The 16,945-nt window shown below is 47.1% G+C and overlaps 1 protein-coding gene across 3 annotated transcripts in view; it reads right to left on the bottom strand.

Annotated features, from left to right (window-relative positions):
* The window catches only part of ahcyl2b (adenosylhomocysteinase like 2b), a 38,033-nt gene that overhangs the window by 8,201 nt on the left and 12,887 nt on the right, over window positions 1-16,945 (bottom strand). For 2 of the 3 annotated variants that reach the window (XM_030341418.1, XM_030341419.1), the window contains exons 2-11: window positions 9,080-9,188; window positions 7,053-7,196; window positions 5,840-5,940; window positions 5,496-5,598; window positions 4,801-4,895; window positions 4,164-4,270; window positions 3,763-3,879; window positions 2,220-2,283; window positions 1,071-1,159; window positions 377-447 (exon numbers count right to left, since the gene is read on the bottom strand). In XM_030341418.1, the coding sequence (XP_030197278.1) occupies window positions 377-447; window positions 1,071-1,159; window positions 2,220-2,283; window positions 3,763-3,879; window positions 4,164-4,270; window positions 4,801-4,895; window positions 5,496-5,598; window positions 5,840-5,940; window positions 7,053-7,196; window positions 9,080-9,188 (1,000 nt within the window). Of the gene's footprint in view, window positions 1-376; window positions 448-1,070; window positions 1,160-2,219; window positions 2,284-3,762; window positions 3,880-4,163; window positions 4,271-4,800; window positions 4,896-5,495; window positions 5,599-5,839; window positions 5,941-7,052; window positions 7,197-9,079; window positions 9,189-11,454; window positions 11,662-16,945 lie in introns of those variants that run through there. The other variant, XM_030341420.1, reaches the window with a different exon arrangement.

Below are 16,945 nucleotides of genomic sequence, written 5' to 3'. Positions count from 1 at the left end.
AGTGACAGACAGACAGAGAGATTGGTGAGAGACAGACAGACAGACAGACAGACAGACAGAGTGGTGACAGACAGACAGACAGACAGACAGCTGACAGACAGAGTGCTGACAGACAGACAGACAGACAGACAGACAGACAGACAGACAGACAGACAGACAGACAGACAGACAGACAGAGAGATTGGTGAGAGACAGACAGACAGACAGACAGAGTGGTGACAGACAGACAGACAGACAGACAGACAGACAGACAGACAGACAGACAGACAGACAGACAGACAGGTGAGTGACAGACAGACAGACAGACAGAGCGGTGACAGACAGACAGACAGACAGACAGAAAAGGATGGGTGAGAGAGACGGAGAGTTTGCTCACCTGTGCAGGTGATGACGATGTCCACCTGTCGGATGACCTCGTTCAGCTTCACCAGCCTGAACCCGTCCATACTGGGAGGAGGAAGAGGAGGAGGAGGAGGAGGAGGAGGAGGAGGAAGAGGAGGAGGAAGAGGAAGAGGAAGAGGAGGAGGGAGGGGGAGGAGGAGGAGGAGGAGGAAGAGGAGGAGGAAGAGGAGGAGGAGGAGGAGGGGATGAAACAAGGAAGCCATGTTTGATCCAGATGGTTCTTTGATTCTGCTATGACACACCATGACCTAACTTTTGTATTGCTGCTAGAGTGATGTTTTATATCTAATGCAACAGTCTTATGAAGTCAAATTGATTTTAACACGGGGGCCGAATCATGAGCAAATAAACATAGTTATATTGACAATATAAAAACACACGGTTCAAACGTTTCAAATGACCTTGAACGGGTAAAATGCAACCCAAGCCTGGTACTTTGTAACAAGACCCATGCTGTATACAACCAGTGTGTTCTCACAGGCTGTGCTGTTCCACCGTTTGAGTCAATAACAGGCTGCGCACACGAAACACCACACTGGGACACAGAGCACCCAACAGCAGACTGGGGACGGACGGGGGACAGACGGGGGACAGACGGGGGACAGACGGGGGACAGACGGGGGACAGACGGGGGACAGACGGGGGACAGACGGGGATCGTTCTCCTACCAGGCCTGTAGGGCGCAGATGGGGTCGATCTCCGTCACGTACACGATGGAGCCCATGGCCTTCAGGGCGGCACAGCATCCCTTCCCCACCTGCGGACCACACGGTAAACGGTAAATGGACTGCATTTATACAGCGCTTTTATCCAAAGCGCTTTGCAATACGGCCTAACATTCGCCCATTCATGCCCACGTTCACACGTCTCGACGCTGAGCTAGGACGAGCCGGGGATCGAACTAGCAACCTTGCGGTTACCAGCCAACCCGCTCCACCTCCCGAGCTACTGCTGCCGGACCGAGACGCATCACGGGACACGCTGTCACCGATCACCCCCTCCTAGGGAGGACCTCCTCCTCAGAGCAGAGAACTTTAGTGGCTGCCGCTGTCAGCCTGCTTTATGACGGCCTGTGAGCCGCTGGGGTTAAACGGGCCTTCGGTGTGTTTGTTCCGCTGTTGTTTGGCCGCAAAAGTAATCTCCGCCAGGGGATCAATAAAGTTGATCTACGCATCCGTCATACACCACATCCTCTCGCCCACGAGCGTGCGTGCAGCGCTCCTGTTTAACGTGTGCTGTTGTCTTGTTTCAAGGCTTGTTTTATGTGCAGTGCGTTGGATTAGAGTTGGGCTCTGCAGTGGCAGGGTTTATAATAGTTTATGGGCGCGATATTTCAAGTATGCAAATGATCAACGAATGCTTTATACATAACACTGGTACATTGAACTCGATTTGTATCGTATGTTATACAAATAGACGGTTTCCACGAAAAACACAACTATTGGGGGCCGGCAAACAAAACTAATGTTTTATAAGAAAGATAAAATACAACTAAATTATTAATATTTCACAGATCTAGGCTTTTTATTGTATGCAGTGTATGCTAATGGTTCTGAAGGGCCCTCTAGTGGTCGTTCTGAATAAACACACTGACAGTCCTAAATATCAATAAAATACATTTTAATACAATTATATCTCTATTCAGAATCCTACAACAATACACATAGTGTATTGTTGTAGGAATATGAATAGAGATATAATTGCATTAAAATACATTAGAATATAATTATATCTATATTCATAATCCTACAACAATAGACGTAGGGTATGGTTAGATACAAGTACAGGTTTATTACAGTGTTATGAATGGATCTTACCTCTCCGTAGCCACACACAATCACCTGTTTGCCACCGAACATCACGTCAGTGGTCCTCTTCAGCCTGGGGATCAACACAACGGCGTTACACTCAACACAACGGAGTTACACTGCAGACAACGGAGTTACACTGCACACAACAGAGTTACACTGCCCACAACGGTGTTACACTGCACACAACAGAGTTACACTCAACACAACGGAGTTACACTGCCCACAACGGCGTTACACTGCACACAACAGCGTTACACTCAACACAACGGCGTTACACTGCAGACAACAGCGTTACACTGCGCCTCACTGTACCGTACTGCAGTACAGCAGAAGGTCAACACAACATCTCTCTGTACAGTACTGCATTACTACACACCATTTTACTACAGTGCTGCAGTACAAAACAACAGTGTTACCCTGCGTCTCACTGTACAGTACTGCGTTACAACACACCGTTTTACTACAGTCCTGCACAGCGTAAACACCAGTGTGTTTTACTACAGTACTGCAGACCGTAAACACCAGTGGGTTTTACTGCAGTACTGCGTCAACACCAGTGGGTTTTATTACAGTACAGTACTGCGTCTACACCAGCGTGTTTTACTACAGTAAAGTACTGCGTCTACACCAGCGTGTTTTACTACAGTACAGTACTGCGTCTACACCAGCGTGTTTTACTACAGTACAGTACTGCGTCTACACCAGCGTGTTTTACTACAGTACAGTACTGCGTCAACACCAGTGGGTTTTATTACAGTACAGTACTGCGTCAACACCAGTGGGTTTTATTACAGTACAGTACTGCGTCTACACCAGCGTGTTTTACTACAGTACAGTACTGCGTCTACACCAGCGTGTTTTACTACAGTACAGTACTGCGTCTACACCAGCGTGTTTTACTACAGTACAGTACACTCGTCAACCCCAGCGTGTTTTACTCTTCAGTCATTGAGCCTCGCTTTGATCCAAAGCAACCACCAGAGGCTTCAGATCCAGAGAGGTAAGTGGGGAGGGTTGAGAGCATTGCCAAGGATGCATCGAGTTCAGGTGGACGGTGAATCACCCTCAACCACATCACTACCCTGCCATAGTAAGGGTGGTCATAACAACGGGAAAGTGTCTGCATCACCTTGACTCATGAAATGGATGTCGAGTTCATTCCAATGTCAGTCCTACCCGGTTAGTTTTGTGTCTATCACATACTCCTTGTATGTCATCATAGTTTTCTGAAGATTAAAACATTAGGTTCAATCCTTATTTTACTATATATATATATATACATACATACATACATACATATATACATATATACATACATACATACATACATACATACATATATATATATATATATATATATATATATATATATCTTTAACTCTTTCTACCTCCTTGTTTTGCTGTAACTTTTTTGCACTGTTCTTAATTCGATGACTGCTGCTTATTGTTTGAATAAATGTTTAAACTTGGAAACCTGGTTTACAATGAATGAAATGACTAGGAACTGCCGTGGCAGCGGTTTATAGAGGGGGGGTCTAAATGTGCGTACCCATCCAGGATGGACTCTCTGCAGCAGTAGAGGTTGTCAAACTTCTGCTTGGTGACCGAGTCGTTGACATTCATGGCTGGAACACACAGCTTCCCCGCCTTAGAAAGCTGGTACAACCTGGAGACCACACACACACACACACACACACACACACACACACACACACACACACACACACACACACACACACACACACACACACACACACACACACACACACACACACACACACCTTTAGCAATAATTGATTAACTAACTGAGTGGATTTATTTAATAGATGCATAAATCATTCTTCGTGCAGCACTATAAATGCTGTAACATTTTCTTCACCACTAGAGGGCAACCTTTACTTATAGGATAAAGCCTATAGTCAGTGCTGTGTGTGTGTATGTGTTACACACCTGTGAACCCCGGTCACACTCTCCTCTACGATGCCCTTGATCTTCTTGAACATGTTGGGGTACTTCTTGTAGATCCAGTGGGTCAGGTCCCCTCCGTCGTCCAGGATCTGACGTCAGGTGTCAGAAACAAAAGGATAAACGGCGCTGTGCTATTCAAACTGGGTTTGGAGTTCAAATGTTGAACTGCTTTTGGTGAATATACACCAAAATATATATCTAGAGTAACTGTAAACTATACATTGAAATCTTCCTTTTTATACAAGTAAAATAAAGACTGATTTTTGATTCTATACACCACATCTACGTTATTATTAATACTGATAAACAGTCTAAAGTCTGGCATTTTGTGAATGCATCGTTATCGATGCTAAACATTGTTACCGTGGCAATGCTGACAGTGTAAACCAGACTTAATGAACAACCCAATATTACTGCGTTAACGTGATGCGTTGCACAAACAATGTTTGCATAGATGTGCTACATACCTTCTCAAAACATTAATTTACAGGGGGTGGCGACCTACCAGTCACTGTTTAAAGCCGTTAATATATATATACAGCCTACACTGCGGTTACGGTAATACCCAGTGTCACCACTAGGGGCAGAGCTTGGAGTCATTCAGCTTTAGAGGCTCTACCATGTTTGGCTGCCACCCCTCCAGGTTGACACAGCGATCGATGCACCACCAGAAATCATCCTCCGACTCGCCCTTCCAGGCAAACACACTGAACCCTACGGAGAGAGCGAGAGAGAGAGAGTGAGATAGAGAGAGAGAGAGCCAGAGCGAGAGCGAGAGCGAGAGCGAGAGAGAGAGAGAGAGAGACAGCCAGAGAGAGAGCCAGCCAGAGAGAGAGAGAGAGAAAGAGAGCCAGAGAGAGCGAGAGCGAGAGCGAGAGCAAGAGAGAGAGAGCGAGAGATCCAGAGAGCAAGAGAGAGAGAGAAAGAGAGAGCAAGAGAGAGAGCGAGAGCGAGAGAGAAAGAAAGCGAGAGCGAGCGAGCAAGAGAGAGAGAGAGCAAGAGAGAGAGAGAGCAAGAGATCCAGAGAGCGAGAGTGAGCGAGCAAGAGAGAGAGAGAGCGAGAGAGAGCAAGAGAGAGAGAGAGAGCGAGAGAGAGAGCAAGAGCGACAGAGAGAGAGAGAGCGAGAGCGAGACATAAACAAGAGGACAAAATGGAGAGTAGAAACCATTCTGTCCGCCTAAGGAGAGAGTCACCACACAAATGCACACCTCAGTTACCAGCATCTGGTAAGGATCAAGCCCTCATTGTACCATGTTTACCGAGCTGTTAGAGATACGGAGTCCTAAAGACAACAGGTCCTTTAACACACGTACCGCCCTCGGCCAGCGCCGCCGCCACCTCGTTCTGGGTGGAGTAGATGTTGCAGGCGGCCCACCGGCACTGAGCCCCCAGAGCCGCCAGGGTCTCCATCAGGACCTGGGGGGGGGGGGGGGGGGAGGGGGGAGAGGAGAGGGACGGAGGGAGGAGGGGGGAGAGGGGAAGGGAGGAGAAGGCAAGATTGAGAGAGAAGAGAGAGGGATGTGTAAGCATTGGTGTTTATGTCTGTATCAGTGTAGAAGTTTGTGTGCGCGCGCGCGTGCGTGTGTGTCAAAGTGTGCGTGTCTCAAAGTGTACACCACAAGCTGTGCGTGCACTGCTGTGTGTGTGCACCACTCACGGCGGTCTGTGCGGTGATGTGGGTGCAGCCCACCACCTTGGCCCCGGCCAGAGGCTTCTCCCCCTGGGCTCGCTTCCTCAGCGCCATCAGGGCCGGCATCTCTGGAGACACACACACACTCTTTAGAAACACAGCAGATAGCGGTGGGTCACTGAGGTCACACGCTTATTACCCGACCCACGGGTGTGTGTTCATGAGCAGTCTCCAGGGTCAAGCTGGGGTTGTGTGTGTGTGTGTGTGTGTGTGTGTGTGTGTGTGTGTGTGTGTGTGTGTGTGTGTGTGTGTGTGTGTGTGTGTGTGTGTGTGTGTGTGTGTGTGTGTGTGTGTGTGTGTGTTCCCTCTCAGACAGATGCATTAAAACAGCTGAGCTGATAGTGCTGATCAGTCTCTAACCGTCAGCTACAGACAGACAGACAGACCCACGCAACAATAATAATTATAACGTTGAGGAACATGAGCCAGCTTGCTCCTACTCTGCACATGTCGTCACTTTACCATAGCTATTAAAACTACTACCTACATTACCCATAAGTCACCTCTAGACTCCTGGCTTTAGGCGTCGCGACAGTCATGGCCGTATCATTATATGACCTCAGTTGCGGTCGTCTACAATTTTTCTGGATTGACTCGTGGATCTGCGAGTTTTATTCTTGAGAACTTCTTTGAATCGTATTCTTGAAACAGATTGACCACTGAGTGGATTACTGCAGTGGAAAAGTTACATGCAACTACCGTAATTTTCGGACTATAAGCCGCGCCTTTTTTCCCATTTTATATAACGGTGAGGCTAATCTATGGATTTTTACAGCTAACGGCCACTAGGTGCGCCTTATAGTGCGGAAAATACGGTACATGCAGGTTTAAATTCAGACATTGAGTGGTCACCTATGGAGAATAGCCACATATAACCAAATCAAAAAGCAAAGCGTAAACCAAATCAAAACACAGTTAACGGTTAAAAAGTGACGAATTATTATACCACCAGTTGCGAGGGTGTTCAGCCGTCACAAGCCATTTTGAAAATCTGCCTCTTCTGACATCACAAGTGGGCGCGTCCACCTAGATCAGTCTACCAGCCTAACCAGTGGACTGTAACAAATGTTGCTTATCTATCTGTCATACATCTAGGTGGACATGCCCACTTGTCAGGAATGCTAGTATTTCCGCCAGGAGTATAAATGTACTCGGGGAAACATCTCGCCAACGCACGCACCTTGTTCTGCGATCTCGATCTCCCGGCGCCCGAAGTCGGCCTGCTTGATGTTCTTGATGCAGAAGTCGCCGTTGCCCTTGGTGTTCTTCTGTTGCTTGTCCCGCGGGGAGGTCTCATCGTCCGAGCTGTCCGTGTACGACGCCGCTGCAACACACAAAAAACACACACACACACACACACACACACACACACACACACACACACACACACACACACACACACACACACACACACACACACACACACACACACACACACACACACGTCGTTAGTCCTGAAGCGACGCAAAACATCAACCGACAGAGTTGGACTGGAGAGACGCGAGTCAATGTACTGTGTACCCCACGCGACCCCTCCATGATAAATGGACTGCATTTATATAGTGCTTTCATCCAAAGCGCTTTACAGTACTGTCTGACATTCTTTTAAATAAACCTTTAAGAGGTTTGGGATCAACAAAGAGCAGTTTAGTGTTCACTTCATATTTTATGTTGGTCGGATCTCTGTGTTTTAAATTGGGACTCCTTACATCAGTCACTATACGTTGTCTGATCTCAAATCCCCTCCTTTTTGGCAGTGCCATCAAGAGGATTACAGATCTCTGGTGGGGAGACAAGAAAGGCCGAGACAGAGCAAGCGCAAGAGGAACGTCCTTCAAAGTTCAAGACCTAATCCAATTTAAACCTTTGAATCTGCGTTGTTGAAATGCCTCAGAATTCCTGGAAATGTACAGGACTTCCGTGTTCAGGCAGGTAAAGGGAAGACAAAAACATGGGTGCATCGGTGTAGAAAAGGTGTTATGACAAGTTCACCGTGTCCTCTTCCAGTGGGTATGAGAGACCTGGGAGAACCAGGGGTGATTTATAGAGAGATTATGGCCCCGGACAAGGGGATCAGAGAGGTGGTTAAGAGAGGTGTAATGAGGGAGAGAGAGGGATGGGGAGAGAGGGTAGAAGGAGGATAGAGATGAAGAGCGAGAAGAAGAGAGAAATGGAGAGAGAGTACGAGAGAGAGTTGGAGAGAGAGGGAAAGAGGTGGAGAGAGAAGTAGAGATGGAGAGAAGAAGAGAGAGAGGTGGAGAGAGAAGTAGAGGGAAGAGGGGATGGAGAGAGGTGCTCTAGAACGGTAGATAGATAGATAGAGAATACTAATACGTGGAGATAGAAAGATAAAGGCAGTAGCTGGGAGGAAGGAGAATGTCAACGGGAGAGATGGAACTTTTCCCTGCACTACCCGTTATGATTCAACGAACTGAACTCCAAGTAGATAACAACAAGGTCATCCTCAACGTAATTCCCTGGCTTTTCCAGGAATACACACTGAGGGATCCGGAAGCATGATCACTCTGCCAAAAATACTTTGGGTCTTACCAGGAAAAATTAAAGTGTCGAAAATGTATAAATAAAAGATTAAATACAGATTAAATAAAGTAAATGGGGTATTTGGCAGTGACCCCAGTTGCCCCTCTGATGCTATCCAATGCTGAACAACCTTTTACCTCGTGTTTACAACACTTTCATACTTCTTGGCCAAAACTGTCAATACGCAATCCGGTCGGTGTAGAGAAAGAATTAGAGAGAGGCAAAGTCAATGTCTGTTGACCATGCCAATAAAGCCTTCTAATTGAATTGATGGAGAGCTGAGTTGGAAAGAGAGTGAGAGGAAGAGCGAGAGGGCGAGCGAGAGAGCGAGCGAGAGAGCGAGCAAGAGAGCGAGCGAATCTGTGTTGTGTGACCACATCTTCCGTTTAGCCTTGACTCAAAGCAGCCAACCTCAGTTCCCACTACTCACAATCGACTATGAATAACATTACGATGCGTGTGCAGTGAAATGAGGTTATTCACATCTAAACACAGACTGTCATGTCATGTAACACTCTCTACCCCGTGACACAGAAGCTCACACTAACTTCACAGGAAACCCAGTCAGAGAACATTCTGTCACGTGGAGGCAAAAGAAAGAAAGAGTGAGCGTGAGAGACGGTGCATAGATGTGTTAGGGGGGGATAATGGGAACTGCTTGTGTACCTGAGCTGTAGCTGTCTGTGGAGGACTGGGAGATGGAGCGAGACAGCGAACGGCGTCCGATCTTCGTGGGCCGCTTGTTGAATTCCTGCTTCTGGTCTGCAAACTGGATCTGAAGGAGAGGGCGAGGGAGAGACGCGAGCTAACTATAACAACACATAAACATGCTTAGCAGGTGCATATAAACAAAATGTTCAAATTTCGGGATGTTATTGACCTGATTGGAATGTTAATAATGTGATTGCCGTTACCTAATGAAGGTGCAGAGGGAATTGGAGAGATTATCATAACAAGTGGATATAATCCCTATTTAACTAACTAAATGTTCAAATCCTGGTATAAATATCTACGCTAATCTGTGTGTGGTTGTACATCTGTAATAACACAGTTTAAGACCCACAATTTATTCTGAATCACTCGTTAAAAAATATGCAATTTAAAATGCATTGCAAAATTGCTCTCTGGGATTTAAAAGTGTGTGTGCGTGTGCGTGTCTCGTGGTTATACAATGACTAATAAAAAATAAATGCTGAGTCTTGGAACAATGTATAAATGATTGTGCCATTAGAGGGGTGATCTATTTCCAGTCATAAAAGCAGGACGAGGACCTTGGACAAACCCCGGTTCACTCAAGTTCACCGCTTGATTTTTAATGGATAAACTGCACAATGTGTCATACAGTACTATAAAGATGTCAATTGTGTTTCTATTCTGGCCAAAGTACACACAATTGTGTGCCTGTTAATGTTTACACATCTTAATATCTGCTCAAATTGGTTCAAAAGAACAAACACAGATGCGACAGGTCCTTGAACCCTTCATCATCATTATCTCTCTTTCCCCCTGCCATTAGTGTTGATATAAAGGAAAGACAAATTGCCTCTGTGTGTGTGTTTGTTGCTATACGAAAACAGGGCATCAGGAAACTGTCTAGTCTGTATGCCCTCTCTGCTTTGAACACACACACACACACACACACACACACACACACACACACACACACACACACACACACACACACACACACACACACACACACACACAGAGAAAGCTTTGTGTTATTACACACACAAGGTCTGCTGAGGACTCCCTGAAGCCCCGCCCATCTTCCCCGAGTCCTGCTTGGAGTGGGCGGGGCCCAAACAGTGTAGGCCGACCCCGTCTTAACAGCCAGCATCGTGCGCAGTACAGGTTCGGTCCAACTGTTGCGTGTCCTCATTTCACTCAGCACACACACCGGAGAGTACGTTTATGCGTTCTAGAAATGGAGTTGGTTTAGGACGTACGGGCGCGTTTGGTTACAGCGCGTGTGCGTTTTCGTCGGCTTCCTCTGCCGTGGAAACCCTTCTGTGATTGGCCAGGTTGTCAGCCGTTGAAACTCCTCCCCCTTCCTGATGCCGCGTTGCCAAAACAAAAAAAACTCCCATCCATCCTTCGACTCTGTGCCTAATCTTGTTCATTTCAACAGGCGCTCACTCCGCTGTACAGCTCGCATCGTAATTTGAGACTTTTCAGTGATAATCGCAGATTAAGGATCATGTGCCAGGTGATGTAATCCAACAATGTTCCTTATTCGATTCAAATTCATTCCATCATATTCCCTAATCCACCGTTATGTTTTGATATACTTGGTTATCAGCCGAGCATTTATCATGGAAAAGGTTTGTCATCACTTTCATCCGGCAAACTGCTGTCCCTGCAGGGACAATTTGGAAGGGGCTGGGATAGTTTGCCTGTATCCATCACATAGCATAACACTGCGTAGCCATAACATGGTCCAGCATCAACATGGTGCATTAGCCCGGTAGACTTATGACGACTGCTACATCTAGGTTACCGAGGGGAACGACCGAAATAGCATTCAAGATAATCGGACACAAACTATATTCATAATCAATCAGATTCAACGATTTCAGCTTAAACTGCCAACCAAGTACAGAACGTCTGAACGTCAGACTACTCCGGTAGACTTTGGGGCTTCTCATGTCCTCTTGACTCAACGCAGATAAATTTCCCACAATACACCACTGTCCGCCGCGTCTCTCTACAACCACCTTTAACCTCTTCCTGATGTTTTTCATTCAAGCTCATTTCAAAATATTGTCATCATCATAAGCTGTTTACAAGTGGGTTATCCGATTCATTTATTATTAAGAAAAATACTAGCCAAGGCATTGCTAACCGCGGCAGTATGCTGTAATAATTGACTTGATAGGAATAAATCTCCCATTCATAACCAAATGTAATCAGTTATCAATAACCATATGAAACCAGCCGTATTTGGATATCATGTCTTCTGATTGGCTGCTCCCTAGCGACACACTCATCTACAGCTGTGGCGGCCCCGGTGCCCAGTCGCGTCCCTCCGTTCCCCTTACCTGCTTCACAACGGGCTGCCCACTCCCTGCGGGCTTCTTTTTCAGCATGGCAACAGGTACTGTATGTGCACCTGGGTGGGTGTCTGTGTCGGTCGGTGGAGGGATCGATGGGACTCTGCCGTGTGTGTGAAGGAAAGGCAAGGCCTCCCTGACTAATGTGTGTGTTTGTGTTTGGAGGTGTAGAGGGTGTGGGGGGAGCACTAGCTGTACCAAGGTCCGATCCATTTATAGGCCAACCTCTTGAGATCCAGCTAAAACTGGCCAGCCTGGGTCGCTGGAGACAAAGAGACAAATTGTTTTCTTTTCATTCAACTACCCCCCCCACCCTTACCTCACACAAACCCTAACACCCCCCCAAACCCCGTTTCTGAGTCTTTGTTCTTGTTTAATTGTGGATTGTTCCACAGATTGGATCACACTGCAAAACCAGCAGAAGGTCCGACTGAACACTCAAGTCATCGGCCAATTAGAACAGAGAGCGGCTTACTGTGAGCACGTGTGCTGCGTCTTTTCTGTTGCCGGAAATGTTCAACCAACATTTAACATAAAGGTTAAATATTTTTTAGTATAATTGTGTTTTAGGTTGCAGAATATTTGACCATGTTATGTTTGACTAGAACTAGATAATGAATGAGATCATATACAGAGAGAAAGAAGAAGACAAAGATCGAGAGAATCGTCTCAATCAATCAATGAGAGAATGATCAATAGCTCGTCAGTCTGTCTCCTTGATTAAGTACTGTGCCCTGATTCAGTCTTAGATGAGTGGGTCGCGAAGGCTGCAGCCAATCAGAAGACATGATATCCAAATCCGACAGATTTCATATGGTTATGATTACTCATAAATTTGGTTAGGAATGGAAGATTTATTTCTATCAAGTCAATCATAACGTCATACTGCCATGGTGAGCAATTCCTTGGCTAGTGTATTCTTAAATGATAAATTCATCGGATAACCCACCTCTGGTTTAAGCTAATGACGATGACAATATTCTAAATAAGCTTGAATGAAAAACATCGGGAGGCCACGTTGTAGTAACAGGGATTGGTCATCACAAGGCAGTGAGGTTTGTGGGTTAGTGGCAGCAGCTGTGGTCCACTGGAGAGCTGCTTATAGGCCCTATAGCAAACTGGGACTGTTCCTAGAAAGACTGCGCGCGTGTGTGCAGCATGAGTAGAAGTCAATTAGATTCCCAGACCCTGATGAATGACAGGACTACTCAGGATGGTGTTAATGGGTATTTTTGCAGTGGGCAAAAAGCCCCTCAGAGTCAGCAAACATCCAATTAATCCAGGCTTATTTTTGTTGTTAACAATAAAACGATTTACATTTAGCAGATGCTTTAATCCAAAGCGACCTACAACAACTCTTTATACACACGTCGGTGGCGACAGCCAGCTCGTCAGGAGCAGTTAGAGTTGGGGGTCACGCTCTGGCACACCGCGACACTCGGGGATCGAACTAGCAACCTTCCGGTTATAAGTCCATCCGCTCTACCTCCTGAGCTGTCGACTGACACACAAAATATTGGCTACCCTTGTATGGGAGCCCTTGAAGAGATGTCTGCATGATAGAAGCCAGGTGCCCTGCTTCTATGCGTTTATACGACACATCCTCTTCAAACCCCTACCCCTAACCCCAGAGAGATGGATCAGACCCATCCCTTGTGAGTCATCCCGAGCTTCCCTTCACCCACGGTGACCTCAGACCACAGGTCGGTTCAGATGCCGTGGGTACGAAGTCATGACGAGTACCAACAACTTAACCCACAATCCCCCACCAGGTCGTGGGTTTAAACTCGTTTCTTGATGCGGGTAAGGTTGGCACGTGTGTGTATATGTGTGTGTCATCACAGACCTCACAAAGAGGCTTTGGAAGACGGGAAGTGACAAACCAGTGCTCACAATCAGGTATGATTCATCTCCAGATGGGAGAGTGAAAGTGGAACGAGTCAGAACGATGTGGTGGAAGATTGAGGGAACGCGCCGGTTTAGCTTCCACTCGTGCGCCTTTCCCGAGTCCAACTCCACTCAACGAATACTTTCAGTTCACCCGGACCAAGTGGTTTGGTTAGATGGCCAACCTCTGTCTCCCGTTTCTTACCTTTATCAATTCTGGATGAGTCAGCTAACTAGGATAAACGATAGGTGCACACCCACCCGCACACACACATCAATAGGCGTCAGTGAGTGACTCAGATTACGGATAAACAAGGACACATATCACCTTGTATGCAAATGCACTCCCACGCCACTCGCCAACCAGCAAGAGGCCTTTTCAGAAGGTTTGCACGATTCCCCTCTACCATTGTGACATACAAGTACCATACAAGTGTGGTAGTCTGCGCTTCAAACAACAAGAGCAGGGGACGCCGAACGGAATGCACAACGGAGAGCCAATCTGTTAGGAGTGCAACGCGTCCAGAACTGGAGGAGAAACAGAAACGGAAGATTACCGTGACGCATGTTGAAACAACAGCGATAGTGAATACATGCCAAATTAGGTCTGAATGTCACAATATGGAGAAGGCCAACACATTGTTGAAGGACACCAGATTGCAACATGTCCTATTCTCAAGACATACAGACAAATGCGATATTATTAATGAATTTATTTAATCCTGAAACACGTGATGCAACAAGTAACGAAGATATATTTTAAAAATAGATAACACTGCTTACAAAGGAAGGCAGATAAGAGGACGGAGAAATGTGACGACGAAGACAAATATTTGCCTCGCTAATGATTAGACAACTTTCCGAGCTGGGAGAGAAGCCTTCCAGCTGTGACAGATGTGGGCTGAACTTGAGAGAGGTGCGCGGGGGAGGGGGTTGGGGGGGTGATGTGACCCAAGTAGCCATGTCAACACCGCCCTGGCAGGGACAGCCATTAGCCTGACAGTCTCGTCGATGTGAATACCAGGAAACAACATGATCCCGTCCCTGTCAACAAGTGTATGTGTGTGTGTGAGTGTGCGCACGTATGTGCATGCTTGTGTGTGTCCTACCGCACCATGCTGGGTTTGAGAGTTCGTGGGGGGGGGGGGGGGGGGGTTCAGAGTTCAGAGTTTCCATCGATGCAAGCTGTCTCAATATTGATCATGGAAGCCGTCTAGCGAATCCCCTTTGGGCGTTCGGATAGAAGCAGCAGAGGGTACCAGAGACATGCATGGGGAGACAGAAACATGCATGGAGTGGAGGGGAAGAGAAGGAAAATAGCTGAGCCCAGCAGGGTCAGGACTCACGAGAGGAAAACAAACACGAGGCAGAAGTACAGAGAGATCCGATGGCTACAATGCGTTTATCCTCATGCATATGAAGGGAAAGGGTCGGTACTGAATAAACATAAGGAGAAAAGACAGAGAGACACAGACAGATGAGACCGACAGAGAGAGAGACAGAGAGACAGACAGACAGACAGACAAAGACAGAGAGATAGTTGGACAATAGGAAGAAGGGTTAAGAAAGCAAAGAAAATATTTTCTACATTTCTGCTTGCTTTGTCTGTAAATCGTACTTTCTGTTTACACACTCGATGACTTGAGTACAGGGCCATTACACACCGCCATTCTTCTGTTCAGCACTATTTTCTGCACTAAGTGACCCTTCACTTTGTGAAAGAGAGTGTCTGCATCACCGTTAAACACCGGTGGCTCCGTCGGCGGGGCGAGGATCCTATCTCGCCCGGAGCAGCGCCGGTCGTTTCCTGGTGTTAATCTGGCGCTGTGGATCACAGATGCTCCATCACGACCCAGTATCACAAGCTCGGTGTCGTGACTCTCGCACATATGCTTGAGTGCACATGCGCACGTGCACTTGTGTGTGCGCGCTGGTGCGCGTGTTCCCAGCTGTGACTGTAGCGGGTGGGGGGGGGTTGTAGCTTTGGAAATCTCCTGGAGCTTTTTCGGAGAATGAAGGTCAAGTTTAGTTTGAGTACTTTTACACAATATCCCCCACCCCCATCCCCCCCAGCCAGTTTCTCTTTCATATTGAGAAGCAGTTCTGTAGCAGGTGGATAAAGAACTGTGAACCACTGACGGACAGAACCCCAGTCAGAGCAAAGTCATTAATTTATTGTTGTTGTGGGCTAGCAGAAAGCTGCCAAATGATTAATCCTTCGTCCAAGTGGTCTTCAAACATCCAATCAGGTTCTAGGATGACGGTAGGATTGCGTGAGACATCCCAACTGCTATAAAACTGCGGTTTTATAAGCAGTATAAATGAATGGCCCAGTTATTTCACCAAACCAATACCAATCAAACATTGCCCAGGGACTTGAAACTTGCTTATTAGCCTTGCAAGCATTAACAGGCTCACAGAGAATCTCCAGAAGATGGATGCAAGTGCTTTACTTTATCTTTGATGCAGGTGTGGAAACACAATGCAAAAAGTTGATTAAAAAAAAAATATATATATTATATTCCAAAAATCCTTCCACGTATCAACCTTGACCCAAACCACGGGAGGAGAGAGAAAGGAGAAGAACAACACTACTTGACTGGGCCTTCAGCTGGTACGTTGTGAACTTCCGGGGCTCTCTGCTTTCTTTCCATGCGGTCCCCAGCGTTGCTAGGCTAAACGATTATTCCACAGGTCCTCCGACTGGGGAGCGCGGGGCCTGGTGGCTCATTTACAGAGAGCGCGCTCTGTGTCTGATGTTTACCAAGGAGGCCATGGGCCAGGGGGGGGGGGGGGGGGAGCACGAGAGACCGACGCCACTTGGGTATCAAACGGAAGAGCAGGATCAACAAGGGACAAAACTGTTTCCATGTACTTGTAACACACACACACACACACACACACACACACACACACACACACACACGCACACGTTATTGGTTGGTACTCGTCATGACCTCATACCCACACGACAGCAGCTGAACCCACCTGTGGTCTGAGGTCACCGTGGGTGAAGGGACGGTCAAGTTGACTCAAAGGGGATGGGTATAATCCCATTTCTCTGGGAGTAGGGGCAGGGACAGTCACGGACTGCATGCCACACCCCTCCCAATCCTGGGTCCAGTCTCATTTATCCCCAGATAAGACTAGACGACCGAGTGAGTCTTGCCCATCGGAAGGCGGCCACGGCTGTGCCTCGTCACTCCTCCTCGACCCATGTACCACAGCTCAACGCCCATTTGGGTACCCTGCCCCCGGCAAGGAAGGAAGGGTGTAATCCCCAGGGATCGTGGGAATTATCATCTCTTACCTTTTTTATTCACGTGCAAATGGGCTGCGAAGCCACTGACGCAACAACGATGGCGTGTGAAAAAAACCTGCAGTAAAGCAGCAGGAGAGAAGGTCTTTTCAGGGCAGTGGCAGTGTAGAACCACTTTCATCTTCTAGAACGAGCCGGAGTGTCACGTGTTGCCGGCCCAGCCGAGAACCAATCATGGTCTCGCTCGGTGTGTGAGGGGAAATTAGGTGCAAGAATCCAAGTTGTTGTTAAAAAAAACACACGCTTTGTGTTTGTGAGTGCACGCGTGTGTGA

This window comes from Gadus morhua, chromosome 19 (assembly GCF_902167405.1).
Source record: "Gadus morhua chromosome 19, gadMor3.0, whole genome shotgun sequence".
Lineage (NCBI taxonomy): Eukaryota > Metazoa > Chordata > Actinopteri > Gadiformes > Gadidae > Gadus > Gadus morhua.
This window is presented reverse-complemented; position numbering and strand designations above follow the sequence as displayed.